The sequence below is a fragment of the Macrobrachium nipponense genome, chromosome 35, assembly GCF_015104395.2.
Source record: "Macrobrachium nipponense isolate FS-2020 chromosome 35, ASM1510439v2, whole genome shotgun sequence".
NCBI classification, from domain to species: domain Eukaryota; kingdom Metazoa; phylum Arthropoda; class Malacostraca; order Decapoda; family Palaemonidae; genus Macrobrachium; species Macrobrachium nipponense.
The window spans coordinates 59,323,997-59,349,390 of NC_061096.1; the positions used below are offsets into that span (position 1 = coordinate 59,323,997).

At 42.6% G+C, this 25,394-nt stretch overlaps 1 protein-coding gene across 1 annotated transcript in view; it reads left to right on the forward strand.

Annotated features, from left to right (window-relative positions):
- Positions 1–448: 448 nt before the first annotated feature.
- Positions 449–25,394, forward strand: part of LOC135208376 (serine/arginine repetitive matrix protein 2-like) — a 90,617-nt gene continuing 65,671 nt past the window's right edge. Inside the window, exons 1-4 of the mRNA XM_064240476.1 lie at positions 449–497; positions 826–934; positions 1,428–1,551; positions 12,915–12,992. Of these exons, the coding sequence (XP_064096546.1) occupies positions 858–934; positions 1,428–1,551; positions 12,915–12,992 (279 nt within the window). The 5' untranslated portion in view covers positions 449–497; positions 826–857. The remainder of the gene's footprint in view (positions 498–825; positions 935–1,427; positions 1,552–12,914; positions 12,993–25,394) is intronic.

Sequence of the window (25,394 nt, forward strand, 5' to 3'; positions counted from 1 at the left end):
AATTCACAATTCCGTGAAAACAAATTGTTTAAAAAAATATCCACAATTATATATAAAAATATATTTGTATGTAAAAATAAAAAACAAAGACTTTCGAACACTTGAACGGTGTTCCTCATCAGTGTGACGTTAAAATGTAATTTTTAACGTCACACTGAGAGGAACACCGTTCAAGTGTTCGAAAGTCTTTGTTTTTTATTTTTACATAAAACAAATATATTTTTATATAATTAATTGTGGATATTTTTTAAACAAAAAATGTTTTGTTATAAATAAATTTTGTATTGTTTTAATGTATCTTTTTTGTTTTTGCAGAATGTGGTGGTGACACTGGAATTAGGCCATCGTGCCACAGTTCGCCAACAGCGGACGAATGAAGGCTTTACTCATGACTGGGAGGTGTTTGTTTTCAGTGGTCAAATGGAGCCCCATATTGAAGCATTTTATTGATAAGATTGTCTTTACTCTCCACAAAAGCTTCAAACTCCCAAAGAGAAGTAATTTTTCCTTTTTAACCAGTACCTTAGACCTATTTAAGCAATGAAACAGCAAATTTTTTTGCATATTACATTTAGAGTGCCGGAAAGAATTATACCTTTTGTTAAGACCTCAGGTTTGCTAGCTATGAAAAATACAAATTGATTTTAAAATTTGTCATTTTGTTAAGTTATTGCACATTAATGTTTCAGGTCTAATTTCTATTTGTGGTGTAACATACTTCAGGGATATGTGGATTTTTATCATTTTCATTTTCAGAAATAAGAATTAGTATGTGTTATGGAGTCTCCTTTTCACTGATAAGCTGCATCCATATTTTCTTTTCAGTATTAAAGGCACCTCCGTACAGAATAAGTGAAATGGGCTATGGCAGCTTTAATTTGCCAATTGAAATTTATTTCAAGACAAATCATAGTGAAGATACCAGAAAGGCTTTGTGAGTATCTTCAAGGTTGTTTCTTTTAGGTTTATGGTATGGATATATCCTATTATTATATAACTGTGAGGTTTTTTATTTCAATTTTGAGTGTCTATTATTGAGCCATTGTTCCTTCTGGGTTGTCTTCATATGGAAACCGAAAGTAATAGAGTTTGAGGTGAGAAAAAAACCAATGTACAAAGCCAAACTGTAACGAAGAATTCAGTAGTATAAGGATTTTTAATAGCTGCAGTGACCTTTATTTCTTACTTTTTTTTTCTCTCTATCTCCCTGCATTTAACACTACAACCTTTTTTGAAAAATACAAATTGATTGAAAAAATTTTGTCAGTTTTGTCAAACTTCATAATTTTCTTGCATAACAATCCAAGTGGGATTTGGCAATATTTAGCATTTGTATTTAGAATTTGAAAGTATTTATTTTGTATCTCATTTCATCATAGTTTTTACATTTTCAAATATGTTGTATTTCCTTTTTTTTTTCTTTACAGTTTCGAATATGATTTGTTTCTTCAGCATGTTGACAGCCCACCAATCAATCACACAAGGAAAGAGAAATTAACCTTCCTTAAACCTTCTGAGGACTTTAAGCGAAAGCTTCTTGCAGGCGGCGGGGTAATGTATTATCTTTTGTTGCAGTTTGTTTATTATAGTACGTAGTATGTTTTGCTGCAGCAGGTATGTTTTTTTTATGGAAGAATAACTGTGGCATAAGAAGATTAGAAGGGAAAAATTTACTTACTTCATGTTGGAAGAGGCACTAATGAAAGCTAAATTTATAGCACTTTGTGACTGTGTAGCAAAGGTAGGTATTGTGTTTCCTGTAGTTATAGGGGAGTAGCTATATCTTATTTTGGCCATTTAAATTTTTATATAATTGGTTTTCAAGAATTAATATATATACTGTGTTTTACAACACTTGTAAAAGCCTGTAAAAGCGAGGGATGGAGCTATGTTTAAGCCAAATTAAACCCTTTAACGCCGATTGGACGTATTGAACGTCAACGAAAATTGTCTGTCGGGGTGCCGAACCGACTTACAAAACGTCGACGAAAAAAGTTTTTTTAAATATTCACGGAAAAATAGTTTATAGGCCTACTAGGCAAAACTTTTGAATCACGCGCCTTTGGGGGATGCTGGGAGTTCACGGATCAAGCTGTTGTTTTGTTTACAATCGTTACCCAGGCACACAAGCGCGAATTTCTTTCTTCTCGCACTAAAAAGCATCAGCAACACATCTCAGAAATTTTGTCACTTTGACATAATTTTTGCACCATTTTATATTAGCCATTACATAGAGTTTTATATATGACAATGTGCGATATTTCATGTAGAATACAACTAAAAACAACTCATGGTTGTAGCTTTTATCAGTTTTGAAATATTTTCATGTAAATAAAGATAAGTGCCAAAATTTCAACCTTTGGTTAACTTTGACTCTACTGAAATGGTCGAAAAACGCAATTGTAAGCTAAAACACTTATATTCTAGTAATATTCAATCATTTACCTTCATTTTAAACAAATTGGAAGTCTCTAGCACAGTATTTCGATTTATGGTGAATTTATGAAAAAAAACTTTTTCCTTATGTCCACGCAGTAACTCTACCAAAAAATCTGAAATTTTACCGCCGATTGTCATAATGTTTGCACAGTTTTATATTAGCCGTTACATAAAGTTTTATATATGGAAATGTGTGCAATTTCATGTAGAATACAGCGAAAAACAACCCATGGTTGTAGCTTTTATTAGTTTTGAAATATTTTCATATAAATAACAATAAGTGCCAAAATTTCAACCTTTGGTCAACTTTGACTCGACCGAAATGGTTGAAAACTGCAATTATAAGCTAAATCTCTCACATTATAGTAATACTAAATCATTTACCTTCATTTTTCAACAAATTGGAAGTCTCTAGCACAATACTTTGATTTATAGTGAATTTTAGAAAAACTTTCCTACGTCCGTGCGGTTACTGCCGAAAAAATTATACATATTTTCGTCCGATTGTTGTAATGTTTGCACAGTTTTATATTAGCCTTTAAATTTTTATATATGAAAATGTGCGCAATTTCATGTAGAATACAACTAAAAACAACCCATGGTTGTAGCTGTTATCAGTTTTGAAATATTTTCATATAAATAATGATGTGTCAAAATATCAACCTTCGGTCAACATTGACTCGACCGAAATGGTAAAAAAACGCAATTTAAAGCTAAAACTCTTACATTCTAGTAATATTCAATCATTTACCTTTATTTTGCAACAAATTAGAAGTCTCTAGCACAAAATTTCGATTTATGGTGAATTTATGAAAAAAAAACTTTTTCATTACGTCCACGCGATAGCTTCTGAAAAAATCATAAATTTTTTCGTCCGATTATCGTAATGTTTGCACCATTTTAAATTAGCCGTTACATGAAGTTTTATACTTATATGAAAATGTGCGCAATTTCATGTAGAATACAACAAAAAACAACCCATGGTTGTAGCTTTTATTAGTTTTGAAATATTTTCATATAAATAACAATAAATAGAAAAAATTAGACCTTCGGTCAACTTTAACTCGACCAAAATGGTCGAAAACTGCAATTGTAAGCTACAACACTTACAGTCTAGTAATTCAATCAATTATCTTCATTTTGCAACAAACGGGAAGTCTCTAGCACAATATTTTGATTTATGGTGAATTTTTTTACGTCCGAGCATTACGAATTCATGCGTCGTATTGTTATAATATTTTCTTTGTGTTGCTTTGATCATTTTACAATTTGTTATATACCAAAATCATTGCAATTTAGTGTACAATACAACGGAAAAATAATTAACTCGTGAGCTTTAACCGTTTCGCTCACAGCGCGATTTGTATACAATTATATGTAAATGAAATTTTTTTTCGCGCTGTCATATATTCCAATATTTATATATGATAATGATATTTTTTTCATTTCTGATAGTTGCCTACTGAACTTCAGGCAATGACAAAAAAAGGAGCCAAAAATAAACTCTTAATCTTGAAAATTAAGCATGCTGTGATTTTTTTAAAAAAACTTTTTTTCTGCTTCGGCGCTCACTCGCGAACTCCGCCAGCATACGGGAGACACTTTCGGAAATACCGGCTCGGCGTTTAACGGTTAAGGAATTCTTTGTCACTCGGAAATTTTACATGCCCTCGTGAATCTGTTTTGTCACTGCATGATATCAATAGATTTTGCTCTATGAAGGTTATGAACTTATGATTATTTCAGTTATTTTACCAGTTGAGTGCAAATGAAAATGTAGGTGTAACAGCACTTCCCGAAACATTTGGTGAATTTTTATGTATTTGTGAAAGATGACCTGCATTGCTGCATGTAGGGCTTGAATAGTTTTAAATTTATTCCCTTTGAGGAGCTGTATATTTTTGCACCAAGAGTGGATGAATTTTTTAAAAAACAAAATACAGTATTACAACCTATTATCAAGAAAAATTATCTTATAAAAACAATTAGCCTAATTTAGGAATAAGAAATTAAAGGTTTTTTTTATATATATATATAGAACAAAAACATTTTCTTACTCTAAACCTATTACTTTTACTGAAGCCATTTGTGCCTCTGCTTGAAAGTCTGGATAGCTCCAATTTCATTGGAATAAACCATCACTCCCTTATCCATGTGTTTTGATGTATGGATGCATATTTGAGTTCCTCATCTTTTGGGTTGCAAGTAACGGGTCCAGCTTTCATGGCTTACCTGAATAGGGTTTTCATCAGCACAGAATACAAGAGTAATTCAAACCTGGTTTGTACTGCTTTCTGTGAAAGAAAATTATGCTTACTTCATATAAAACCAGCAAATTCAAATAGGGGAAGTCGTATTTTCTGTAGAGGAACGGCAAGAGGAAAATTTATTCCTAACTTTCTAGAGGAGAACAGTACAATGGGGTTAGCCGAGTTCCTGTGGGTACCAGAAGAATTACAAGACCTAGACCCTATCAGATGGGAACTATTGAGACAGGAGGTTGGGGGTTTGTGGAATACGAGTGCCCAAAATACGGAGGTCTTTGGCATCACACTTTGTTGGATTGAATTGAATATAGAGTTTAGGCCAAAGGCCAAGCACTGGGACCTATGAGGTCATTCAGTGCTGAAACAGAAATTGGCAGTAAAAGTTTTGTATTTTGTAACAGGAGGGAAATCTCGCAGTTGAACTATGAATCAATTGTTAGGAGAGGGTGGAAAGTAAGATGGAAGGAAGAGAATATGAAAGGAGGTTCAGTAAAAGGATTGAAAGGGGTTGCAGCTAGGCGACCAAGGCACGCTGCAAAGAACCTTAAGTAATATGCTGCTCAGAGTGCACTGATGGTGCTAGCCCTCCCTACGGGGACACTTGTGTTGGAGGTGATTTATTTTTAAACAAAATTTGTAAGCATAAATTGATCCTACACAGTATCAAATATCCATAACACTGACAGACCATGATGCTCTTGGGCACTAAACAACCATACACAGCTGTTCCTTGTTCTACTGTGGATTTTGGTATCTGGGAATTCACACTTAAGTTGAATTTGGCAAAGTTTTTAAAAGGAAAAAAAAGTTTGTAAACAAAATATAATTTTCATACATTCAACTTCCCTGTCAGATATGTACTTAGCTATAGACTCCGTCGTCCCCGACAGAAATTCAAATTTCGCAGCACACACTACAGGTAGGTCAGGTGATCTACCCGCCTGCCGCTGGGTGGCAGGAATAGGAACCACTACCATTCTTGAAACAGATTTTCTCTGTCGCCGGAGCTGGTAACATCGTTTGCTAGTTCCTCCTGACTTTGACTTTCGAATTTCATTACGCCGTTGATCTTTTGGACTGCTATTTGGTGACGTATTGGATCTCTGGTTTGGCATACGCTATTATGGACTGTTTTTTTATTTCGGATTTGGATTTTTCTCATAATGTCTGACGTTTCGATTTCGTTCAGAGTGTGTGTGAATGAGAGTTGTTATGTGAGACTACCAAAAGCTTCGGTAGATCCTCACACCACTTGTAAGAATTGTAGAGGGAATGTATGCTCACAATTGAATACATGTGATGAATGCAAGGATTTAAATGAGGAGGAATGGAAGATGCTTAATTCCTATTTGAGAAAGTTGGAAAGGGATAGGGCTAGAAAAGCCTCTTCCAAAAATGTGAGTAGGTCGGTCTCTAACGAGCCAGTTAGCGGGCGATTGCCTATCTCTAATCCAATTGTTTCCTCCCATACAGCTTTCCCTTCTCAATTATCCGACTCGGCAAGTTCAACATCGGAAATTGCGAGTCTAAAAGCTTCGCTTTTAGAAATGGAGCGTAAACTAAAAGAATTAGAAGGTAAGCATAGTGAAAGTGTTCCCAGTGAAGTGGAGGGTGCGTCTGATCGGCTCTGTCTCGCTCCCAGGTCTAGACCTCTTTCAAGCTCCCAAGCCCAGAGGAGAAGAAATGTCGAAAGCCGCAGGGAGGTTTCAGAGAATCCCCACCGGTCAGGCGTCCCCTCGGCAGATTCTGTAGTTGCGTCCCAGACTGCCAAGGACAGTCGTTGGAAAGACGTCCTGAAACAGTGCTTTTCTTCATCTGATTCGTCTTCGAAGAAAGGATGGAGTTCGGACAGATTATCGAGACCTTCGAAGAGATCTTGGAAGTCTCCAGTATTTTACTCTAGCCCGGAAGAATTTCCGGAAGAATATCCTCCGGAAAAGAAGAGAAAGGAGGTACATTCAGAAGTTCCTTCTCCTTCAGCGGAAATAGAAAAAGAGGACGTAGCTACGAAGATTTTGGAGCAAATGCATTAGTAGGAGTGCTTAAGAAGGATCCTCCTAGAAGAAAGGATAAATTCCTTCCTATTAAAAGATCCCGTCCTATGGAACTCTCTGAGAGCTTGGACGAGGCGCCAGTCAGACGCCAGGCTCCTGTCAGGCGCAAAGCGCCTTCAAGGCTAGAGGATTTTCATGGATGGCTAGAAGAGCCTGAAACTCCTATTAGAAGAAGAGCGCCTGAAGCGCCTGGATCGAGGCGCAAAGTTTCTGAAACTTCGGAAGTCAGACGTAGAGCGCCTGAGACTCCTGATATCAGACGCAAAGCGCCTGAGGATCCTGAAGCGAGACAAAAAGCGCTTAGGACGCCTCAAATGAGGCGCAAAGCGCCTGGGGCACCTGAATCAAAACTCAAAGCGCCTGAAACAAGGCGCAAGGCTCCTGAAGCGCCTGAAATGAGGCGCAAAGCGCCTGAAGTGGCTGAAGCCAGGCGCAAAGCGCCCAAGGAGCCTGATTCTAGACGTAAAGAGCCTGAGCCTACTGCCAAGCGTCGGGCGCCTGAATCTCATTTCAGGCGCCTCGCTCCTGAAGCGCCTAATATCTATCAAGTGACAATTAGGCGCACGGACCAGGCTTCAGGCGCTATGAATAGGAAGCATTATCGGAGTTTGAGGCGGACTTGGAGGCTCCTCTTTGGGATTTTTTCCCAGGAGGATCAGTTTTAGCCCCCTGAACAGGGTCTCTAGATGTCGCACAGGCGGCCGTAGCCCCTGTCAGGAGGGGGGTGATTCTGGGAAAATGGAGAGACATTCAAGGACTTCTGATAGGGACGAGAGTTGTCGCACAGGCGGCCGTCTTCCTTGTCAGGAGGGTCTTAGTGTAATCAAAGACAAAGGGCAACATCGGCCTTCACCTGGCAGGGACTCAAGACGTCGCACAGGCGGCCGTAGCCCTGTCAGGTTGCAGACGGTGTTGCTACGAGCCCTTCACCTTCCCGAGAGAGGAGTCCTCCTCAGTTGCACACTCATCTCCAATATAACGCATCACGATTTAGAAGATGTCTCGAACTCTGAAGAAAATAAGGGGGCAGGTCTTTCAGACTATAAGACCTTGACAGCCCTCTTATTAAAAGAATTTGGAGAGTCTCTTGAGCCCTGCTGCCCCTCCTTCACGGTCTTTATTTTCGAGTAAGAAGACTACAAAGTCTTCCTCTTTTTTGAAGATGCAACCGACCATCTCAATGAAGAGGGCTTTGCAGTCTTTCGGAAATTGGCTTAAAACCAAGGAGGAGGCGGGAAAGACTGTGTTTACCTGTCCCCCTTCCAGGCTATCGGGAAGGAGAGGGATTTGGTACAACACGGGAAAATCAATGGGACTTGCTCTTCCCTCCTCTGCTGAAGCGGACTTCTCGACCTTGGTGGACTCGGCAAGGAGACATGCTCTTCCATCGGCCAAAACGAACTGGACAATGTCTGAAACGGACCATCTCCTCAAGGGAATATTCCATGTCTTGGAAGTTTTTAACTTCCTAGACTGGTCCCTTGGGGCTTTGGCCAAGAAGAAGCAAGACCCTCAGTTTTTAGAACCAGAAGTCTTGCATAGTGTCCTTGCCTGTATGGACAAGGCGGTGCAGGCGGTGCAGGATGGTAGGGTCGGCTGAAGTGGCATCCCGCTTTTCGGGGCAGGAGTACTAAAGAAGAGGTCTGTCTATAGTTCTTTTTTAACTGAGGCAGTCTCTCCAGTACAGAGGGCTTCTCTTTTATACGCCCTCTGTCTAAGCAGTTGTTTCCTTCTCAGTTAGTGAGGGATATTTCCCACTCTCTTACTGAGAAGGCAACACAAGATTTGCTGGTGCAATCTGCAAAGAAACCTAGACCAGCTGTTCCTGTCACGAAGAGGGAGCCAAGAACTGCCCAACAGCCCTTTTGAGGCAGCACTTCAAACCGAGCCCCAAGGAAGAGAGGAGGGGAAAAAAGAGGAAGATCTTCTATCAGAGTCCCGAAAAAGAATCCGAAATGAGGTTCCAGTCCTCCAAGCACCAGTAGGGGACAGACTTCTGAAATTTTCAGAAGCATGGGCTTCAAGGAAAGCAGATGCTTGGTCCCTACAAGTTCTAAAGAAAGGATACCTCATCCCCTTCAGGAACAGACCTCCATTGACGACGACACCGAGGGAGCAGTCAGCGAGGTGCAAAGATCCTGTAAAAAGAGATGCCCTTCTCGGGTTAGTACAGCAGATGTTGGAGAAGGAGGCCATCGAGAGAGTACAGGATCCACACTCTCGGGGCTTTTACAACCGCCTCTTTTGGGTGCCAAAAGCCTCGGGAGGGTGGAGGCCGGTCCTGGACGTGAGTGCATTGAACCGCTTCGTGGTGAAGACAAGTTCTCCATGGAGACCTCCAATTCGGTCCTCGCTGCTCTCCGTCCAGGAGTTTGGATGGTCTCCCTCGACCTTCAGGATGCTTACTTTCACGTCCCCCTGCATCAGTCGTCGAGGAAATATCTTCGATTCATGGTGCAGGGAAGAATTTATCAATTCAGGGCTTTGTGCTTCGGCCTCTCGACAGCTCCTCAGGTGTTTACGGCGTTGATGAGGAACGTAGCAAGATGGCTACATTTGAAGGGGGTGAGAATATCGCTTTACTTGGACGACTGGCTCATAAGAGCACAGTCAAAACAACAGTGTTTGGAGGACTTGGAGATAACTCTGGAGTTAGTCAGATCTCTCGGATTGCTCGTGAACCTCGGGAAATCTCAGACGATCCCCAGCTAGAACATCGTCTATCTGGGGATTCAGATGGGTTCTTGGGGTTTTCGAGCATATCCATCCCAAGAAAGGATTGCGAAAGGGGTGGAAAAGATCTCGGCCTTCCTAGAGAAAGAACGAAGCTCAGCGAGGGAATGGCTCAGTCTTCTGGGCACCCTTTCGTCGCTAGAGCAGTTCGTTTCTCTGGGGAGGCTGCACATGAGACCCTTGCAGTTCCATCTAAGGAGAAGTTGGAACAGGAAGACAGGAGAACTGACGGATACCTTTCCCATAGACGAAAGCATCAAATACCACTTGCGATGGTGGTTAGAACCTCTAAGAGAGAATGAGGGAGTGTCCTTGTCTCTTCAGAACCCTCACCTAGTGTTGTTCTCCGATGCCTCGGAGACGGGATGGGGAGCAACACTAGGGACGGAGGTGTCAGGCATCTGGATGGAAGAACAGAAGACCTGGCATATAAATGCAAAAGAGCTCATAGCCGTACATCTGGCATTGAGACATTTCGAGAACGAAGTCAAAGGTGTGGTGGTCCAGGTCAACTCGGACAACACCACGGCTCTGGCATATATCAGAAAACAGGGGGGACACACTCTTTCTTCCTTTTTACGAGCTGGCAAGGGATCTGTTGGTCTGGACGAAGGAACGAGGGATAGTGCTCCTGACGAGGTTCATTCAAGGAGGGAGAAATATAAGGGCGGATAGATTGAGCAGAAAGAACCAGGTCCTTCCAACAGAATGGACCCTTCATTCACAAGTCTGCCAGCAACTATGGTCTCTTTGGGCGAAGCCTCAAGTAGACCTATTGCAACGTTCCTCTCCAGAAGGATGGAGAACTTTTGCTCGTTGGGGGGACGATCCCAGAGCCCTGTCAGTTCGATGCCACCATGCTCATGAACTGGACGGGCATAGATACTTATGTTTTTTCCCCCATTTCAAGATGCTGGGGGAAGTAATGAGGAAGTTCGTGTCCTCGGAAGGAATGAGGATGACGTTGATCGCTCCCTATTGGCCTGCAAGAGAATGGTTCACAGAGGTACAGGAATGGATAGTGGACTTCCCCAGATCTCTTCCCGAAAGGACAGATCTGCTCAAACAACCCCACTTCGAGAGGTACCGAGACGGGAAAAACATCCACTCTCTCATCCCTGACTGCCTTTCGAACTATTGAAAGACTGGTCAGAGCAAGAGGCTTTCTCGCAAAGCTGCAAAAGCAATTGTGAGAGCAAGAAGATCCTCAACCATGCGGATATACCAATCGAAGTGGGAAGTTTTCCGTAGATGGTACAAGGCGAAGAAGCTGTCCTCCTCCGATACCTCTGTGACCGAAATTGCTGATTTTCTTTTATATTTGCATGAAGAATCTCAGTTAGCAGTGTCAACCATTAAAGGATATAGGAGCATGTTGTCTGCTAAGTTCAGGAATAGAGGCCTGAACATAGAGAATGACAAAGATCTTCATGATTTAATTAGATCATTTGAGACAAAGAAATCAAGAACTTTGCTCACCCCTAGTTGGAACCTAGATGTGGTCCTCAGATATCTTATGTCAGAGAGATTCAAGACTCCTGATAAAGCGTCTTTCAGAGACATAACAAGAAAATGTATTTTCCTGATAGCTCTCGCTACTGCAAAAAGAGTAAGTGAGTTGCAAGCTCTAGACTCAAGAGTGGGTTTTAAGGGAGACTCGGCAGTATTGTCTTTCAGGCCTTTGTTTTTAGCGAAAAACGAAAATCCCTCAAGACCTTGGCCTAGAACGTTTGAAGTAAAAGGGCTTTCTCAATTAGTGGGAAATGAAATTGAAAGAGCATTATGTCCTGTTAGAGCTTTGAAGTTTTACTTGCAAAAGAAGAAACAGTTGCAAGGTTGCAATCAAAGCCTCTGGTGTGCTGTTAAAGACCCAAGAAGACCAATGTCAATAAATGCATTAGCTTTTTTTGTTAAAAATGTAATAACTGAAGCTCTCATGAACTGTGATAGTGATTCATTTAAGACATTAAGGTTAAAGCACACGAGGTACGTGCAGTTGCTACATCGTTATCGTTTCAACAAGAACATGTCGATGACGAACATCTTAGCAACTCAGTGTTTGCCTCACATTACTTAAGAGATGTAAGAATAACATACGAGAAATGCTTCTCTCTGGGACCGTATGTATCAGCGGATACAGTGCTGGGGAAAGGAGATACGACTGATCCTTAAATTTGTTTTTTATCCTTATATTTGGTATAGTGTGATTTTAAAATAATTTGGTGTTGAGTTTTTAGGTTGTTTGAAAGGCGTTTGGGGATAACGCCTTTCAATCGTAAATACTAATCCACGGTTAGGATCGGGTGATCGGGATCAGTGTTGTACTCCTTTGTATGCCAATAGGCATAGGTATATTGTCATGTAAGTGGATAGGACCCCAGTGACAATTGCCATCAGGTTCTGTCGAGTAAGTGGATAAGACCCCATTGACAGTCCTTTCAAGAGTTCTCAGCCATAGGTCACACCCTCGCTGAAGCTTTTGAGGCGAAGCAGACTTCTAAGCATAAGCTATGAAATCTTCCGCCTAAACAGGTAGGAACCAGGGTATTGTTAATTAACTTTTATTACCTACAACATATGTTGTTTACCTGTCAAATCAGTAACTAGCTGTCTCTTACCCTCCGCCAAAGGTGCCAATCAGCTAAGTATCTATCTGACAGGGAAGTTGAATGTATGAAAATGATATTGTTATTGTACAATAAAGTTTCATACATACTTACCTGGCAGATATATACGATTGTATGGCCCACCTAGCCTCCCCTCAGGAGACAGGTGGAAGAGAAAATCTGTTTCAAGAATGGTAATGGTTCCTACCTGTAGTGTGTGCCGCAAAATTTGAATTTTTGTCGGGGACGATGGAGTCTATAGCTAAGTATATATCTGCCTGGTAATTATGTATGAAACTTTATTGTACAATAACAATATCATTTTTTTGTATTACATAATTACATAATGTTAGAATATGTAGAGAGAGTCAACATTTTTTGAGTGGAGATTTTATCTGTATCATCATTTATATATTCATTGTTTTCTAAGTTTGATGATACTGCAATTAGTGAATGTAAAAAACTGTACCAGTTGCAGGTACAATTGAAATAGACTATACTAGACTATACTTACTGTCTCGTTTGAGATATTTTAGAGGAATTGCTGCAAATAAGATCAAAAGTTTTTTTGTCATGTCCAAACGTATGGTATGATCTTTATAAATGACTTTAATATCTAGTATAATACAGCTCCTTTTATGTTTCCCCTCATTTATTTTTGGCAGAGTGTGCTTTAAAACTGACCTTGTATTTTATTTAATTTCCAATGTGACTTTTAGGCATTTCCTTAAGTACAGTAGGATATTAAATGAAGCCCTGTCACATTTCCCTGCCCTACCTGTAATTGTTTGATTAACCAGAGTTGTTTTTCTCAGACTCAAGAGTTTGAGACCAGCGCCCCAGTGAAAAAAATTACTTCACACCAAGAAAATCATGTAAGCCGCGTGCCATCGGTAATTGACGACTGAAAATTTTTCGTTGTAATTCTAGTATATTGCTCCGCTCATTTGCATTAAAGCATTTTGTTAATTCTGTAGTTCCACAATTAATCTTAATATCTTGTAGACTTAGCATTAGATTTCTTTAGGCACATGTAACAACATTCACTTACGAAACCATCTGTATTTGTTGCAAACTAGCATATTGAGAATTTGCACATTATTATTTCTTCAGCAGTTTGTGGTGCTGGCAGTGGCCTCAAATTCCTGTCTGAATGAGTTTCTGGTTTTCCTAATATTTAATTTTATTTCTAGAAATTTCCTTTCTTAACACTCAACCATACATCCTTGAAATTTCTGGTACTTTTTAATTTCTCTCGTTATTGTTTTCTTAGGTTATTTTCTTATTTCTTCACCTTATGCTTTGATAAGGAGCATGTGAAACCAGAACATTTTGCATCTTGTGGAGATTTTTGCAGCCTTTCAGCAATAAACATTGCAAATACCTCAGCATGTTTAAAGTGCACTGAAATCATGCAAGACAAGTACTGTATATATGCAAGTACAAAAATCTTTGTTTTATATCACTCTGATCACAAGAATTTTGGCTGTGGTATATGATGCATTCTAGTTATCATCAGGTTTTTTTTATATATATATGTAAGATAATATGTCTTTTCCACCACCATATTACCAAGAGAGAGAAAGAAAGGGTGTACAACAAGTCCAGTATTTTGTAACTTACGTAAAGATGCCTATGGTCATTATTTGTTTAACCTGGTGGCACACCTTCCTCTATAATTTATAGCAAACATCAAGATTTGACCCATTCTCTAGAATTAATCAACTTTCACTGATATAAGCATCAACCCTACTTGGCCTTTTGTTCATGCCAAGTGGGTAAAACTACTGCAGTTGGCTATTTTTTTTTTTCGTTAAGCTGCAGTATTTGAAGCAACTCATTTTGCTGATATATCTCTGAAATTGATGATAAGTAAATTAATATTTTGTTCATACACGAAACAAACCTTCGGTCTTAACATTAGGATTTACTAGCGCCAAGCTGGAAACCGGTAGAATTAAAATACACTTGTGAGATCCAGGGACTAATGGCATCTATACCAGGTCACGGTGGCATGTATACCCAGAATGCCCACGGCTACCTGTGACCCATCAGTTATTTTCCTACCGCCTTTAAGATAAGACGTGTTACTGTCTATCTCATTTAAAGCCGGTTTTTCAGTTTGCCCGTTCTTTATCCATTTCATTTTTTTATTTTCATTCCTTTTCTTTCTCCAAGTGTGATCAGTGTGTGGTAAGAGTGTTCTACGTGGTATGATGGAGAATTTTGCCTCAACATCGGGATCGTCTACCGCTTCGAAGAGGAGACAAAGGAAATGCCCAGGAGTCAGTGGCTTCCCTTGTTCTAGGTTCCTAACCTCGGTGTCGACGGATCCTCATCCAACGTGTAGTAGGTGCAGGGAAAACGTATGTACGGTTACTAATCCGTGTTCTGTTTGTCGCGGTTGGTCGGTGGAACAGTGGAAGAAGTTCTATGGGAAAAGCCAATACAAAAGAAAGGGGGTGACGCCATCTTTGGATGACCAAACCTTACCGGCTTCTTTTGTATCGGTAATAAACCAGGCTGCTCCATATGTTTCTCCACCTGCTTTTGAATTGTCTCATACCCCCTTCCTTTCGGTTTTCTCCTAGCGGTTCTGTATCGAAACGTCGGGAGGGGCCTTGGGTAATTTTATGAATAATTTGCACTCTCCTTTCTTCCCAGCAAGAATAGAGGGGGAGATCCGCCATCTTTGTTCCAGGCTCCTGCTACGCAAGCGCAGGTTAGATGGTACGTGGTCAGCGCTAGGCCTACCAGGCGTACCAACCTTGGATGGTCTGCTTGCGCATTATATGACGTCACGGTTCCAGCAGGGTCCGGCAGCGCTGAATGTTCCTCATCCCCGGGCTTGCAATTTATGGGAATTAATGCCGCTGCTTCACCATCCCACTCAGTATTTACAGCGATGCAGAACGTGGGAGGTAATTTGGCAGCAAACGTGCGGTTACCAGCAGAAACCTCTCAGTCTCTCCCTACGAGAGGGATGACGTCACAACATACGTCACACTCTGAGATGGCAGGCGTGATGACGTCACAGACCGATTCTCGGCCTTTTTCGCGGCTCCCAGACGCTAATACGCCTTCTGATCCGTCAATGCAAACTGTAATGCAGAAGTTACAGGATATAGAGGAGAGAATGAATAAGAGAGGCAAAAAGAAAGTGTGATTCGCCTTCTTCGTCTTCTTCCTCTAGTTCGGCGTCATCGCTAAGTCCGATAACATCACGGCGAGCGCCAGTCAAGCGTTGGAGGAGGATTCGGGAGTTCCTAGCGGATCCTCGGGCCAAGAGGAGAAGAATCAATTCTTCCTCTTCTTCGGACGAAGACTGTCTTTTCCAAGTCAGCAAGAAGGTCGGAAAATCAGTGGCTATTAAGCACAAGGTTGCCAGACGAAGCCGTTCGCAAGAGTCCGAACAAGCGAGAGAGGTGACGGCCGGCGAGCTAGCGGCCGAGACGGAGTTGCCAGTTCGGATCGCAAAAACTGCGATACCTCTGGTAAAATCGACGTTGGCGGCGAAAGGTGCAGCAGAGGATGGAATGCAGGTCCCAGTTTCGCCCGTAAGGCCGTTCAAAATACGTACGAAGGACGATAAGGCTCCTATTAAAAGTACGAAAAATAGAGAGTTGGCAACCTCGGCGGATACGTTCGTGGAAGGCAGTGTCCGTCTGGATAGAAGGCCGAGGCCGGGCTCGCCGACGCTCGAAAACGATGCCAATGCTAATAAGACGAACTTACCTCTGTCTTAAGGGAGCCTTCATCTTGGAGATCTAGACGAGATTCTCGCTCTAGATCCGTGAGCAGAGAAAGAGTGAGACGTTCTCGTTCCCCTGCTGACTATCTGGGATCGAGCCAACAGCGGCCAGCAAAGATCAAAGAGGCCGCGGCCGTAGGGGCAGGCGGCCGTGGAAGGGGTTCCAGGCCGTCTGTCAGAAGATAGAGGCGAGACAACATCTCTCGTGACGGAGAGTGGTACACTACAGCCGGAGGAAGGAGAAAACCAAGAGTTTTTCTGGCCTCGTATGCAGAGGTTATTGATTTGATTCGTCAATTCAATAGCCTTTCGGAGAAGACAGAAACACGGCCAGTATGCTTCCTCCTGGAATTGACATGGCGTTTGACTAAAGGGGAGGGAGGGATACCAAGTGTCGTATGAATTGCCTTGTTCGAGTCATGCGGAATCGGTCTTGCAACACGTAACGCAAAGATTGCAGGGAGGGATAATTCCTTAAGATCTAATAGATCATTTAAATTTATTCCCCCTCCAATGATAAAGCAAAGGAAATATTATACGACACCGAAGGTCCCTTTGCTGTCTAGACAAATGAACCCTAATGTTGTAAGGGTTAAGGCCTGGATTAACCTTGGATCAGGTTAAAAAAATGGAGTGCCCCTCGATGACGTACCAAGAGGCTGCCACGTTAGAATCAACAGCTTCTTCTGTCTTTCAGGCTGCGTCCTGGTTAGACCTTTGGTCAACAGCAGTGGCGAAAATTGCATCCTCGGCAGCAACAAGGAAAGTAGTGGATGAACCATTGTTCATTAGATTACTACAGTCAGGGTCCAAGGCGATTGCGTACCTGACAAACGTAAGTGCCAATGTTTTGGGCAAATATCCTGCTAATGAGGAGAGATGCAGCATTGGCTAGACTAAGCCGCAATGTGGATTTGGATTCCCTGTTAGCAATGAGGAATGGGGATATCTTGGAATCGCAACTACTGTTGCCAGAGGTCATACTGGAAGAAGCGATAGATAGAAGAAGGATTGGACACTAACGATAGGTTGGTGCAACAGGCAGTTAGGAAAACCTCTGACAGTCAAACTATTCCTTTGGAGGAAGACAACAGCAAGTGTCTCGAAAGAAACCAGTGAGACAATAGCATCCCTAATAGAGTCACAAGACCCTCTTCCCCAAAGAGGAGAACGCATCGGCCATTTCACAAATAGAAAAAAACAAACCGAGGAAGGGGCAATAGAGGAAGGAGGAGAGGCTCAAGAAGATAGGATGGGCGCCTCCCATCACTCGGCCACACCAGTGGGGGGTTGCCTGGCAAATCACTGGAAGGTGTGGCAGGAACTAGGGGCAGAGCAGTGGGTGGTGGATGTTCTCAGGATCGGGTATTTGATTCCGTTCGAGGTAACCCCGCCCCTGACAGATCAACCATTACCCCACGTCACTTAGTATGCCCACAAATCTCAGAAGGCCACTATTCTGCAGGACGAAGTGAAGAAGATGATGGAAAAAGGAGCTGTGCAACAAGTATGCAGTCCGACAAAAGGCTTTTACAGCAGGATTTTCCTGGTACCCAAAGCCAACGGGGAGTGGAAGACAGTAATAGACCTGTCAACGCTGAATCTGTTTATAAGGAAAACCAGTTTCAAGATGGAAACTCCGAAAATGGTTCTCACAAGCAGTCAGAATCGGAAGACTTTTATGCTGACAGTCGATCTAAAGGACGCATACTTTCAGATACCAGTCCATCAGTCTTCAAGGAAATTTCTCCGCTTCAGTCTTGCAGGGAAAGCTTTCGAGTTCAAGGTCCTGTGCTTCGGATTGACAACGTCTCCTCAAGTTTTTACAAGAGTGTTCACCCTCGTGTCGGCCGTGGGCGCACGCTCAGGGGATCAGGCTGATAAGATATCTGGACGATTGGCTGGTGATAGCAAAGTCCAGGGAGAAATTACTCAGGTGACAGGGCGGCCCCCCTCCTGCAGCTTTGTCACAGCCTAGGTATTGTGGTGAATCAGCAGAAGTCGCAGCTGGATCCAAGTCAACATTTGGAATATCTGGGAATGGTGATAGGGGGACACAACACAAGCCAAAGTATTCCCGACAGACCAAAGAGTACAGAAATGCAAACAAGTGGTGAATGCTTTCTGGGAAAGCAGACACAGCCAGAAGACAGTGGCAGGTGGTGCTGGGAATCCTAACCTCCTGGAGAAGCTAGTACCACAAGGAAGGCTACACCTCGGTCCCTACAATGGAGGATGAAGGAGTTTTGGTCACCAACAGTAGATCACCCGTACGAGCAAATTCCCTTGTCGGCAGAAGTGAGGAAAGACTTGCTGTGGTGGGTGGACGACGACAATCTGACAGTGGGTGTCCCCCTTCAACAATCCTCCCCAGACCTCTTGCTGTTCTCTGGATGCGTCACTAGAAGGCTGGGGAGCCCATATGGAGGAGTTGATGGTGTCAGCAAAATGGAGTTGCAAGGACAGAGAACTCCATATAAACGTGCTGGAGTTGAAAGCAGCTTTCCTGGCTCTACAAGAATTCAGGGAGAGAGTAAAGGGACACTCGGTGGTATTGATGTCAGACAACACCACAGTAGTAGCTTATATAAACAAGCAAGGAGGCCTAGTTTCTCGGACAGTTACATGTGATGACAGTTCAACTTCACCAGTGTGGCTATAGAGAACCTGGTAGACATCAAGGCCAGGTATATTCCGGGAAAAAGAAAAACATAGTGGCCGACAAGTTGAGCCGCAGGGATCAGATTCTGGGAACGGAGTGGGGTCCCTACACCAACAGGTAGTGGACAGGATGCTCATGTGTGGGAAGGACCGATCATAGACCTATTCGCAACCAGGTACAACAAAAAAGTTGGAAGTGTATTGTTCAGTAGTCCCGGACGCAGAGGCAGCAGCAGAAGATGCGCTACAACACCCCTGGGACAATCTGGACGTGTACGCATTTCTTCCATTTTGTCTAATCCGTCAGGTTCTGAACAGGGTAATGCGGTCTCAGAACCTCAAGATGACCCTGGTAGCCCCGTTTTATGGCCGAAAAGCAGAGTGGTTTCCAGACCTACTGGAACTCCTAGTAGATGTGCCAAGAGAGTTACCTCCATGGAGCAAACCTTCTGTGTCAGCCTCACGTGGAGAGGTACCACCAGTCGGTGAATGTCCCTATCGCTTCACGGGTGGAGACTGTCAAGTATCTCCTCCGAGAGCGAGGGTTTTCGCAGAAAGCAGCAACTCAGATGGCAGGTAATAATATCAGAAAATCATCTGCGACAGTATACCCAAGGGAAGTGGTCAGCATACTGTGATTGGTTTACAGACTTTCTGATATATCTCAGAACAGAAAAACATATGCCTGTATCTGCAGTGAAGGGGTACAGGGCTGCTCTAGCCTCAGTCTTACGAATGAAAGGAGTGGACATATCGTCTTCATGGGAGTTGGCCATGCTGATGAGGAGCTTTGAACAGTCATGCCCACCAAAGGAGCTAAAAGCCCCAGATTGGCATCTGACCAAGATACTGAGTAGTCTGACAAAACCCCCTTACGAACCGCTAAGGCAGTCCACGGATAGGAGCCTGACCCTGAAGACAGTCTTCTTATTGGCCTGGCTTCAACCAAAAGGGTGGGGGAGCTACATGGCCTCTCATATCTCATAAAGCACTCGAGAGGTTGGAGATCAATGGTGTGTGAGTTTGTCCCAGAATTTCGTGGCAAAGACCCAAAATCCAACAATAGTAGACGGCAGATTCGACTCCTTTACCATACCTTCCTTGGCAGACTTTGTAGACAAACGACAAAGCTGAAACGCTCCTGTGCCCCGTCAGGGCACTAAGGAAGTACTTAAAGAGAACAAGGCACCTCAGGCCGGGGTGCCAGAGGTTGTTCGTAAGTACAGGACGGAACAAGAAGGAAGTGTCCAAGAATACATTATCATTTTGGCTAAGGGAGACAATCAGAAATGCTTATACTGCAGAAGACAGAGGGTCAGATAGCAGGTGGGAGCTAGAGCTCATGACATCAGGGTGTGAGTGCTTCCCTGGCATTTAAGAAGAAACATGTCTGTGGATAAAAATTCTGAAAGCTGGCGTGTGGAAGCGCCAAACAACTTTCACCTCATTTTATTTGAAAGATGTTTGCCCATAGATCCTTGGACACCTTTTCCTTTGGGTCCAGTGGTGGCGGCCCAACAAGTGATATAGTTCATCCAGTGCCCCTGGCGGGTCAGTTTGCGTCTAGTCTAAGATGAAGGTATGGAAAGGTTAGAATGAATGGGATGAACTGGTTCTTTTTTCTTTACTACTTTCTTCCTACTCCTTTAACTACGGGCAATATGAAGGAGAGGTACCGTCATGTGCTGGAACGGACTAGATGCAGGTGAGATGGTCAGCCATACTGTGAAGCTATCTTAGCTGATGATATACTTTTCAGTAGCAACACACCCTCTGGATAATAAGGAAAGAGGGGGTGAAAAGGTTGGATCCAGTCGCAAGGGACAAGAGTAAACAGTAGAATGGTATCTACACCCAGTGGGAGGAAACCAATAGATCCGCTTTATATCTTTGGTCCTAGGTTCATTGTCCATTCTCTAGAATTTCCCTATATATTCGGAAATGGATAAGGTGGCAAACTTCCAGTCAGTTGTAGAGACTTACCTCCCTCCAATAGTAAGTCTATCCTAATGTTTAAGACCGAAGGTTTGTTTCGTGTATGAACAAATACCAAATTTGTAACTAATTTGTATTTTTCATAACTAACAAACCTGAGGTCTTAACAGTTAAAGGCCCACCTCGAACCACCCCATCTAGCAGTCTAAACTGGGTTAGAAATATAACTGATGGGTCACAGGTAGCCGTGGGCATTCTGGGTATACATGCCCCGTGACCTGGTATAGATGCCATTAGTCCCTGGATCTCACAAGTGTAATTTTAATTCTAACCGGTTTCCAGCTTGGCGCTAGTAAATCCTAATGTTAAGACCTCCAAGGTTTTGTTAGTTATGAAAAATACAAATTAGTTACAAATTTGGTATTTCAAAATGATGATAATTACAATATACAGATTATTATAGGCTATTAATTATTTTGTATGCAATTGCTGTACACCATAAGCTGTGTGTGTGTGTCAGCTTCAGAGTACTGTATCAGGTAGGCAATGTGTGAGTCTTCGTTACCTAACAGTAGGGGAGACACCCTCCCACCCAAACTCTCCGTTAAGTTCAGGTGCCAATATTAGTTACCTTACTTTTTGCATTTTTCGCTGGTCTGTTCCTTCTTTTAAAAATGTTTGTCTTATAACTATCCTTTCCTTTATGTATTTTCATATCAGAAGGGATGAGAACTGGGAGTTAGAAAAGAAGTTTAAAATTAAAGTAGCAAGATAAGACCCATAGGAATGCCCAAGAAATCATTGCATAAACAGCATAAATGAAGAACTAGACCAGATGGATTTTCAGTTCAAAAAGTAAGAAGGAAGAGTGGAAAAAAACTTAAATCCCCATAATTCTCACAAAGGAAAATGCCGACAAAAATACTTGTTAACAAAAATATTGAGGATGGTGCATTAAAAAAAAGAAATGTATGTATACAAAGGTTGAGGAAAAAGAAGTTAAAATATATGGTGCTGTAGTGTAAAATTGATATGAATTGCATAGTGTGTATTTTTATTGTAATCTGATTTGAAAATTTACTTTGGAGTTGAGACTTCCAAACTATAAAAGATTAAATTAACCACTTTTGACTTTCAAGTCTATCTTTTCTGGCAAACACAAACAACATAGGTATATTTGGGATTTCCTTGCCTGTCAAGATATTTTATGAACAGATTATAATTATAGTTTGCTTTTATTCTGTGATTAATTATTTTCACATAAGTGACTTACCGAACAGTTACATAGCTTATAGCTTCTTACCTACGGCCCCCCAGTCGAAATTCAAATTGTTGGGACCAGCGGCGTTGCTATCTTAAGTATAGGTGATACAAGACCCGCCCACATCCGGGAACCCTGGGTACTGCTAGCCTTCTACCGTCAATTTTCGTTTCTGCCGCTTCACGGGGTGGGGTAAAAAACACCTGTGAGAAAATTTTTTCGCTGCAGTCTCCTGCGTCGCCATTTTGGATTTTTGGAGGTTTTTGTTTGGTGATGTACAAGTTTTGGTTTTTTCTGCCAGTTAGCTATCTCTATTCAGTTTTTCGTCATTATTGCTAATTATGTCAGATTCTAGTTCATCTGCTGTAAGGTTTTGCAGCGCTGGCTGCAAAACAAGATTAGCTAAGTTATGTCACGATCCGCACTCTAAGTGCACTAAATGCAGAGGACAAAATTGTAATGGTATGGATGTGACATGTGATGAATGTAAAGAATTGGATGAACAGGGATGGAAGGCGGTTAGATCGCATGCTGAGAAAATGGAGAAAGATAGGAAGAGGAAGGCAGCTCTTAGGGCTAGTAGTAAGAATAGGTTAGAAACTACTCCTGTTCCTTCGAGACAAATAAGTCTTCTCTTCCTCTCCTTTATTAGAGAATATTTCTCCAATTAATAGTCCTCCTACTTCTCCTTTGTTTACCCCTGTTCAAGTTGCCCATGTTTCCGAACCCAACACCATTGCCTTGCTTGAGTCTAAGATGGATAAAAAGTTCGAAGTGTTAGCTGAATCAGTTATGAAGTTAGGAATGTCTTTTAAAGCTTTCGTAGATAGTACAGTGAAATCTAGTGCAGTGCAAAGTGTTAATGTTGCGCCTGAGGAGGCGGTTGTCCGTTCCCCCTCGACTCCCAGACGAAGGTCACTGTCCCGCTCCCCCGCAACCGGGAGAAGACATACCGGAGGTCGGAAGGAGTCTGGGGGAGTTTGCCCACGGTCAGCCGTCGACTCCGTCGACTAGCGGGCGTCGTCTAAAAAGATGTGGAAAGGTATTAGTGTTTGTGATTCTCGTCTGTCTTCTGATTCGGAAGTGCAATCGCCAGTGCGCAAAAGGCGAGGTGATTTGGTGTCTCGACCGTTAAAAAGACATTCGATTCTTGCGGGTGATTCGTCACCGACTCCTGTTAAGAGGTCTAAGAGGCATTGGAGTCCTCAACCTTCGTGTAGTTTTGCTCCGGATGTGATATTTAGTGAATCTCCTCCGCAGTCGCATTTTTCGGCTAAAAGCAATGGCTCTCGGACTAGACTTGTGATAATTCACGATCGCTCGACTCTCCCAAGCGAGTCTCGGTCGCAGTTTCGGTTCGGTCGCCTCGTTCGACTCCGTATTACTGTCCAGAGAAGCGTTTCGCTCGTCTTACTTAGTTCGACTCCCCTCGCTGTGAGTCGATAGGAATTTCGACTGGTTGTTCGCCTGTGTCGACTCGTGGTGCGAAGACTTCACCTGTTAGAAAGAATCGTTCTTCGACTGAAAGACCATCGACTGCTACAGTGTTAGACGATTCTACCTTAGCTCCATTTAAGAAGCATTTCCAGGATCTTATGAGTTTGTTGAAATCCTCCACCGGGGTAGAACATAAGCCTGATTTCGACTCTGCTTCCGTGCAGTCTGAATAGAGGAAGCTTTTGGATCAAGATGACAAGGATTCGTCGGCTTATTCGAGTCTTCTTAAATTTTTCCTGTCCACTTATCCAGATTACTTTGAACCTGCATCTCCGTCTTCACCACCTTCAATGTTCGTTAAAGATAGGAAGACAGCGTATTCGTGTCTACCTAAACTGGTTCTTCTCAGTCCTCGAAGCAGGCCCTTAAGGAGTCAACAGAGTGGCTTTCTAAGAAGAGGGAAACAGGTAAGGCTTCGTTTGCTTTCCCACCTTCTAAGCTTCAGAGTAAAGGGTATCGCTTCTACGCAACTGAGAAGTTCCTTCTTTTGGAGTGTCTGCCTCCTCCCAGGGAGACTTCTCCGGTTTAGTGGACTCACACCTAAGAGCAGCTTTTTCGTCAGCTAAAATTTTATTTTCTTCTTCCGAGCTTGACCATTTGGTGAAGAATATTTTTAAAGTATTTGAGGTATTTAGTTTTTTGGACTGGACTATTGCCTCTTTAGCTCGCAAGATTGAAGACTGTCAGTCTTTAGAAGAAGATTTTGCCACAGACTGGTTAGGAGTTCTGTCCTGTGCGGATAAGGCTGTTAGAGATGGGTCAGGAGAATTAGCAGCCCTTTTCACAATGGGAGTGATGAAGAAGAGAGAAAGGTGGTGTTCTTTCGTGTCTAAAGGAGTCACTAATAACCAGAAGTCGGCTCTCATGTTTGCTCCTCTCTGTAAATCTCATCTTTTCCCTGAAGAAACCACCATTCAGCAAATTCTTTCGGATTTAGAAAGAAATCTACTAATGATCTCCTTCTTCAGTCTTCCAGACGTCCGAAAGAGCCTACTACGACAGGAGCTAAGTCTTCTCCTCTTCAGAAGCATCCCTTTCGAGGGAATAAACCTAAGTGGCAACGACCCAGGACTAATTTGCGTCCACAGTACAAGTCCTCAAAGAAACCTCCCCCCAAACCTTCGGACAAGTGAGAAGCCGTTCCTTCACGTGCAAGTAGGGGCAAGACTCCATCTTTTTTGGGAAGAATGGAGTCGAAGAGGTGCAGAGCAATGGGTAGTTCAAGTTCTTCGAGAGGGATACTCGATTCCTTTTGTTTTAGATCCTCCTCTCTCCGATACACCAATCAGCTTAACAGCATATTCTCCAGGATCAGAGAGAGCTTTGGCTTTAGCAGCAGAGGTCAATGCACTCATCAAGAAGGGAGCAATAGAGGAAGTCCTCGACAGTTCTCAGGGATTCTACAAACAGACTCTTTGTAGTCCCAAAGCCTCGGGAGGTTGGAGGCCAGTGCTAGATGTAAGCGCATTGAACCTTTTTGTGCTGAAGACAAAGTTCAATATGGAAACAAATCATTCTGTGATGTCGGCACTTCGCCCAGGCGATTGGATGGTGTCCCTGGACATGAAGGACGCCTACTTTCATGTCCCGATTCACCAGAGTTCAAAGAAGTTCCTGAGATTTGTGTTCGAAGGGAGGACGTATCAATTCAGAGCCCTTTGTTTCGGCCTTTCGACGGCCCCTCAAGTATTTACTCGTGTTCTTGCTCCATTGGGGAAATGGCTGCATATGTTGGGCATAAATGCAGCATTTTACCTGGACGGACTGGCTTCTCAGATCGGGTTCGAGGACACAGTGCGTGAAGGATTTACGGAAGACACTGTCATTAGCGAGTCAATTGGGAATTCTCATCAACCTGGAGAAGTCTCAATTAGTGCCGTCCAGAAGATCCCCTATTTGGGGATGATTCTGGACTCTCAGACTTTTCGGGTTTTTCGTCCCCGAAAAGAATAGAATCTTGCCTCAAAAAAAGTGAGCCAATTCCTGAATCGTCAGTCCTCCTCCGCCTTGGAATGGATGAGTCTTCTAGGGACGTTATCATCAGTAGAGACGTTTGTAAAGTTGGGTCGTCTTCACATGAGATCTCTTCAGTTTTATCTCAAAGCGAGTTGGTGTCGGAAGTCTCAACCAGACACGTATTCGTTCCAGTGTCGGAAGAGATCAAGAACGACTTGAGATGGTGGATGTCGA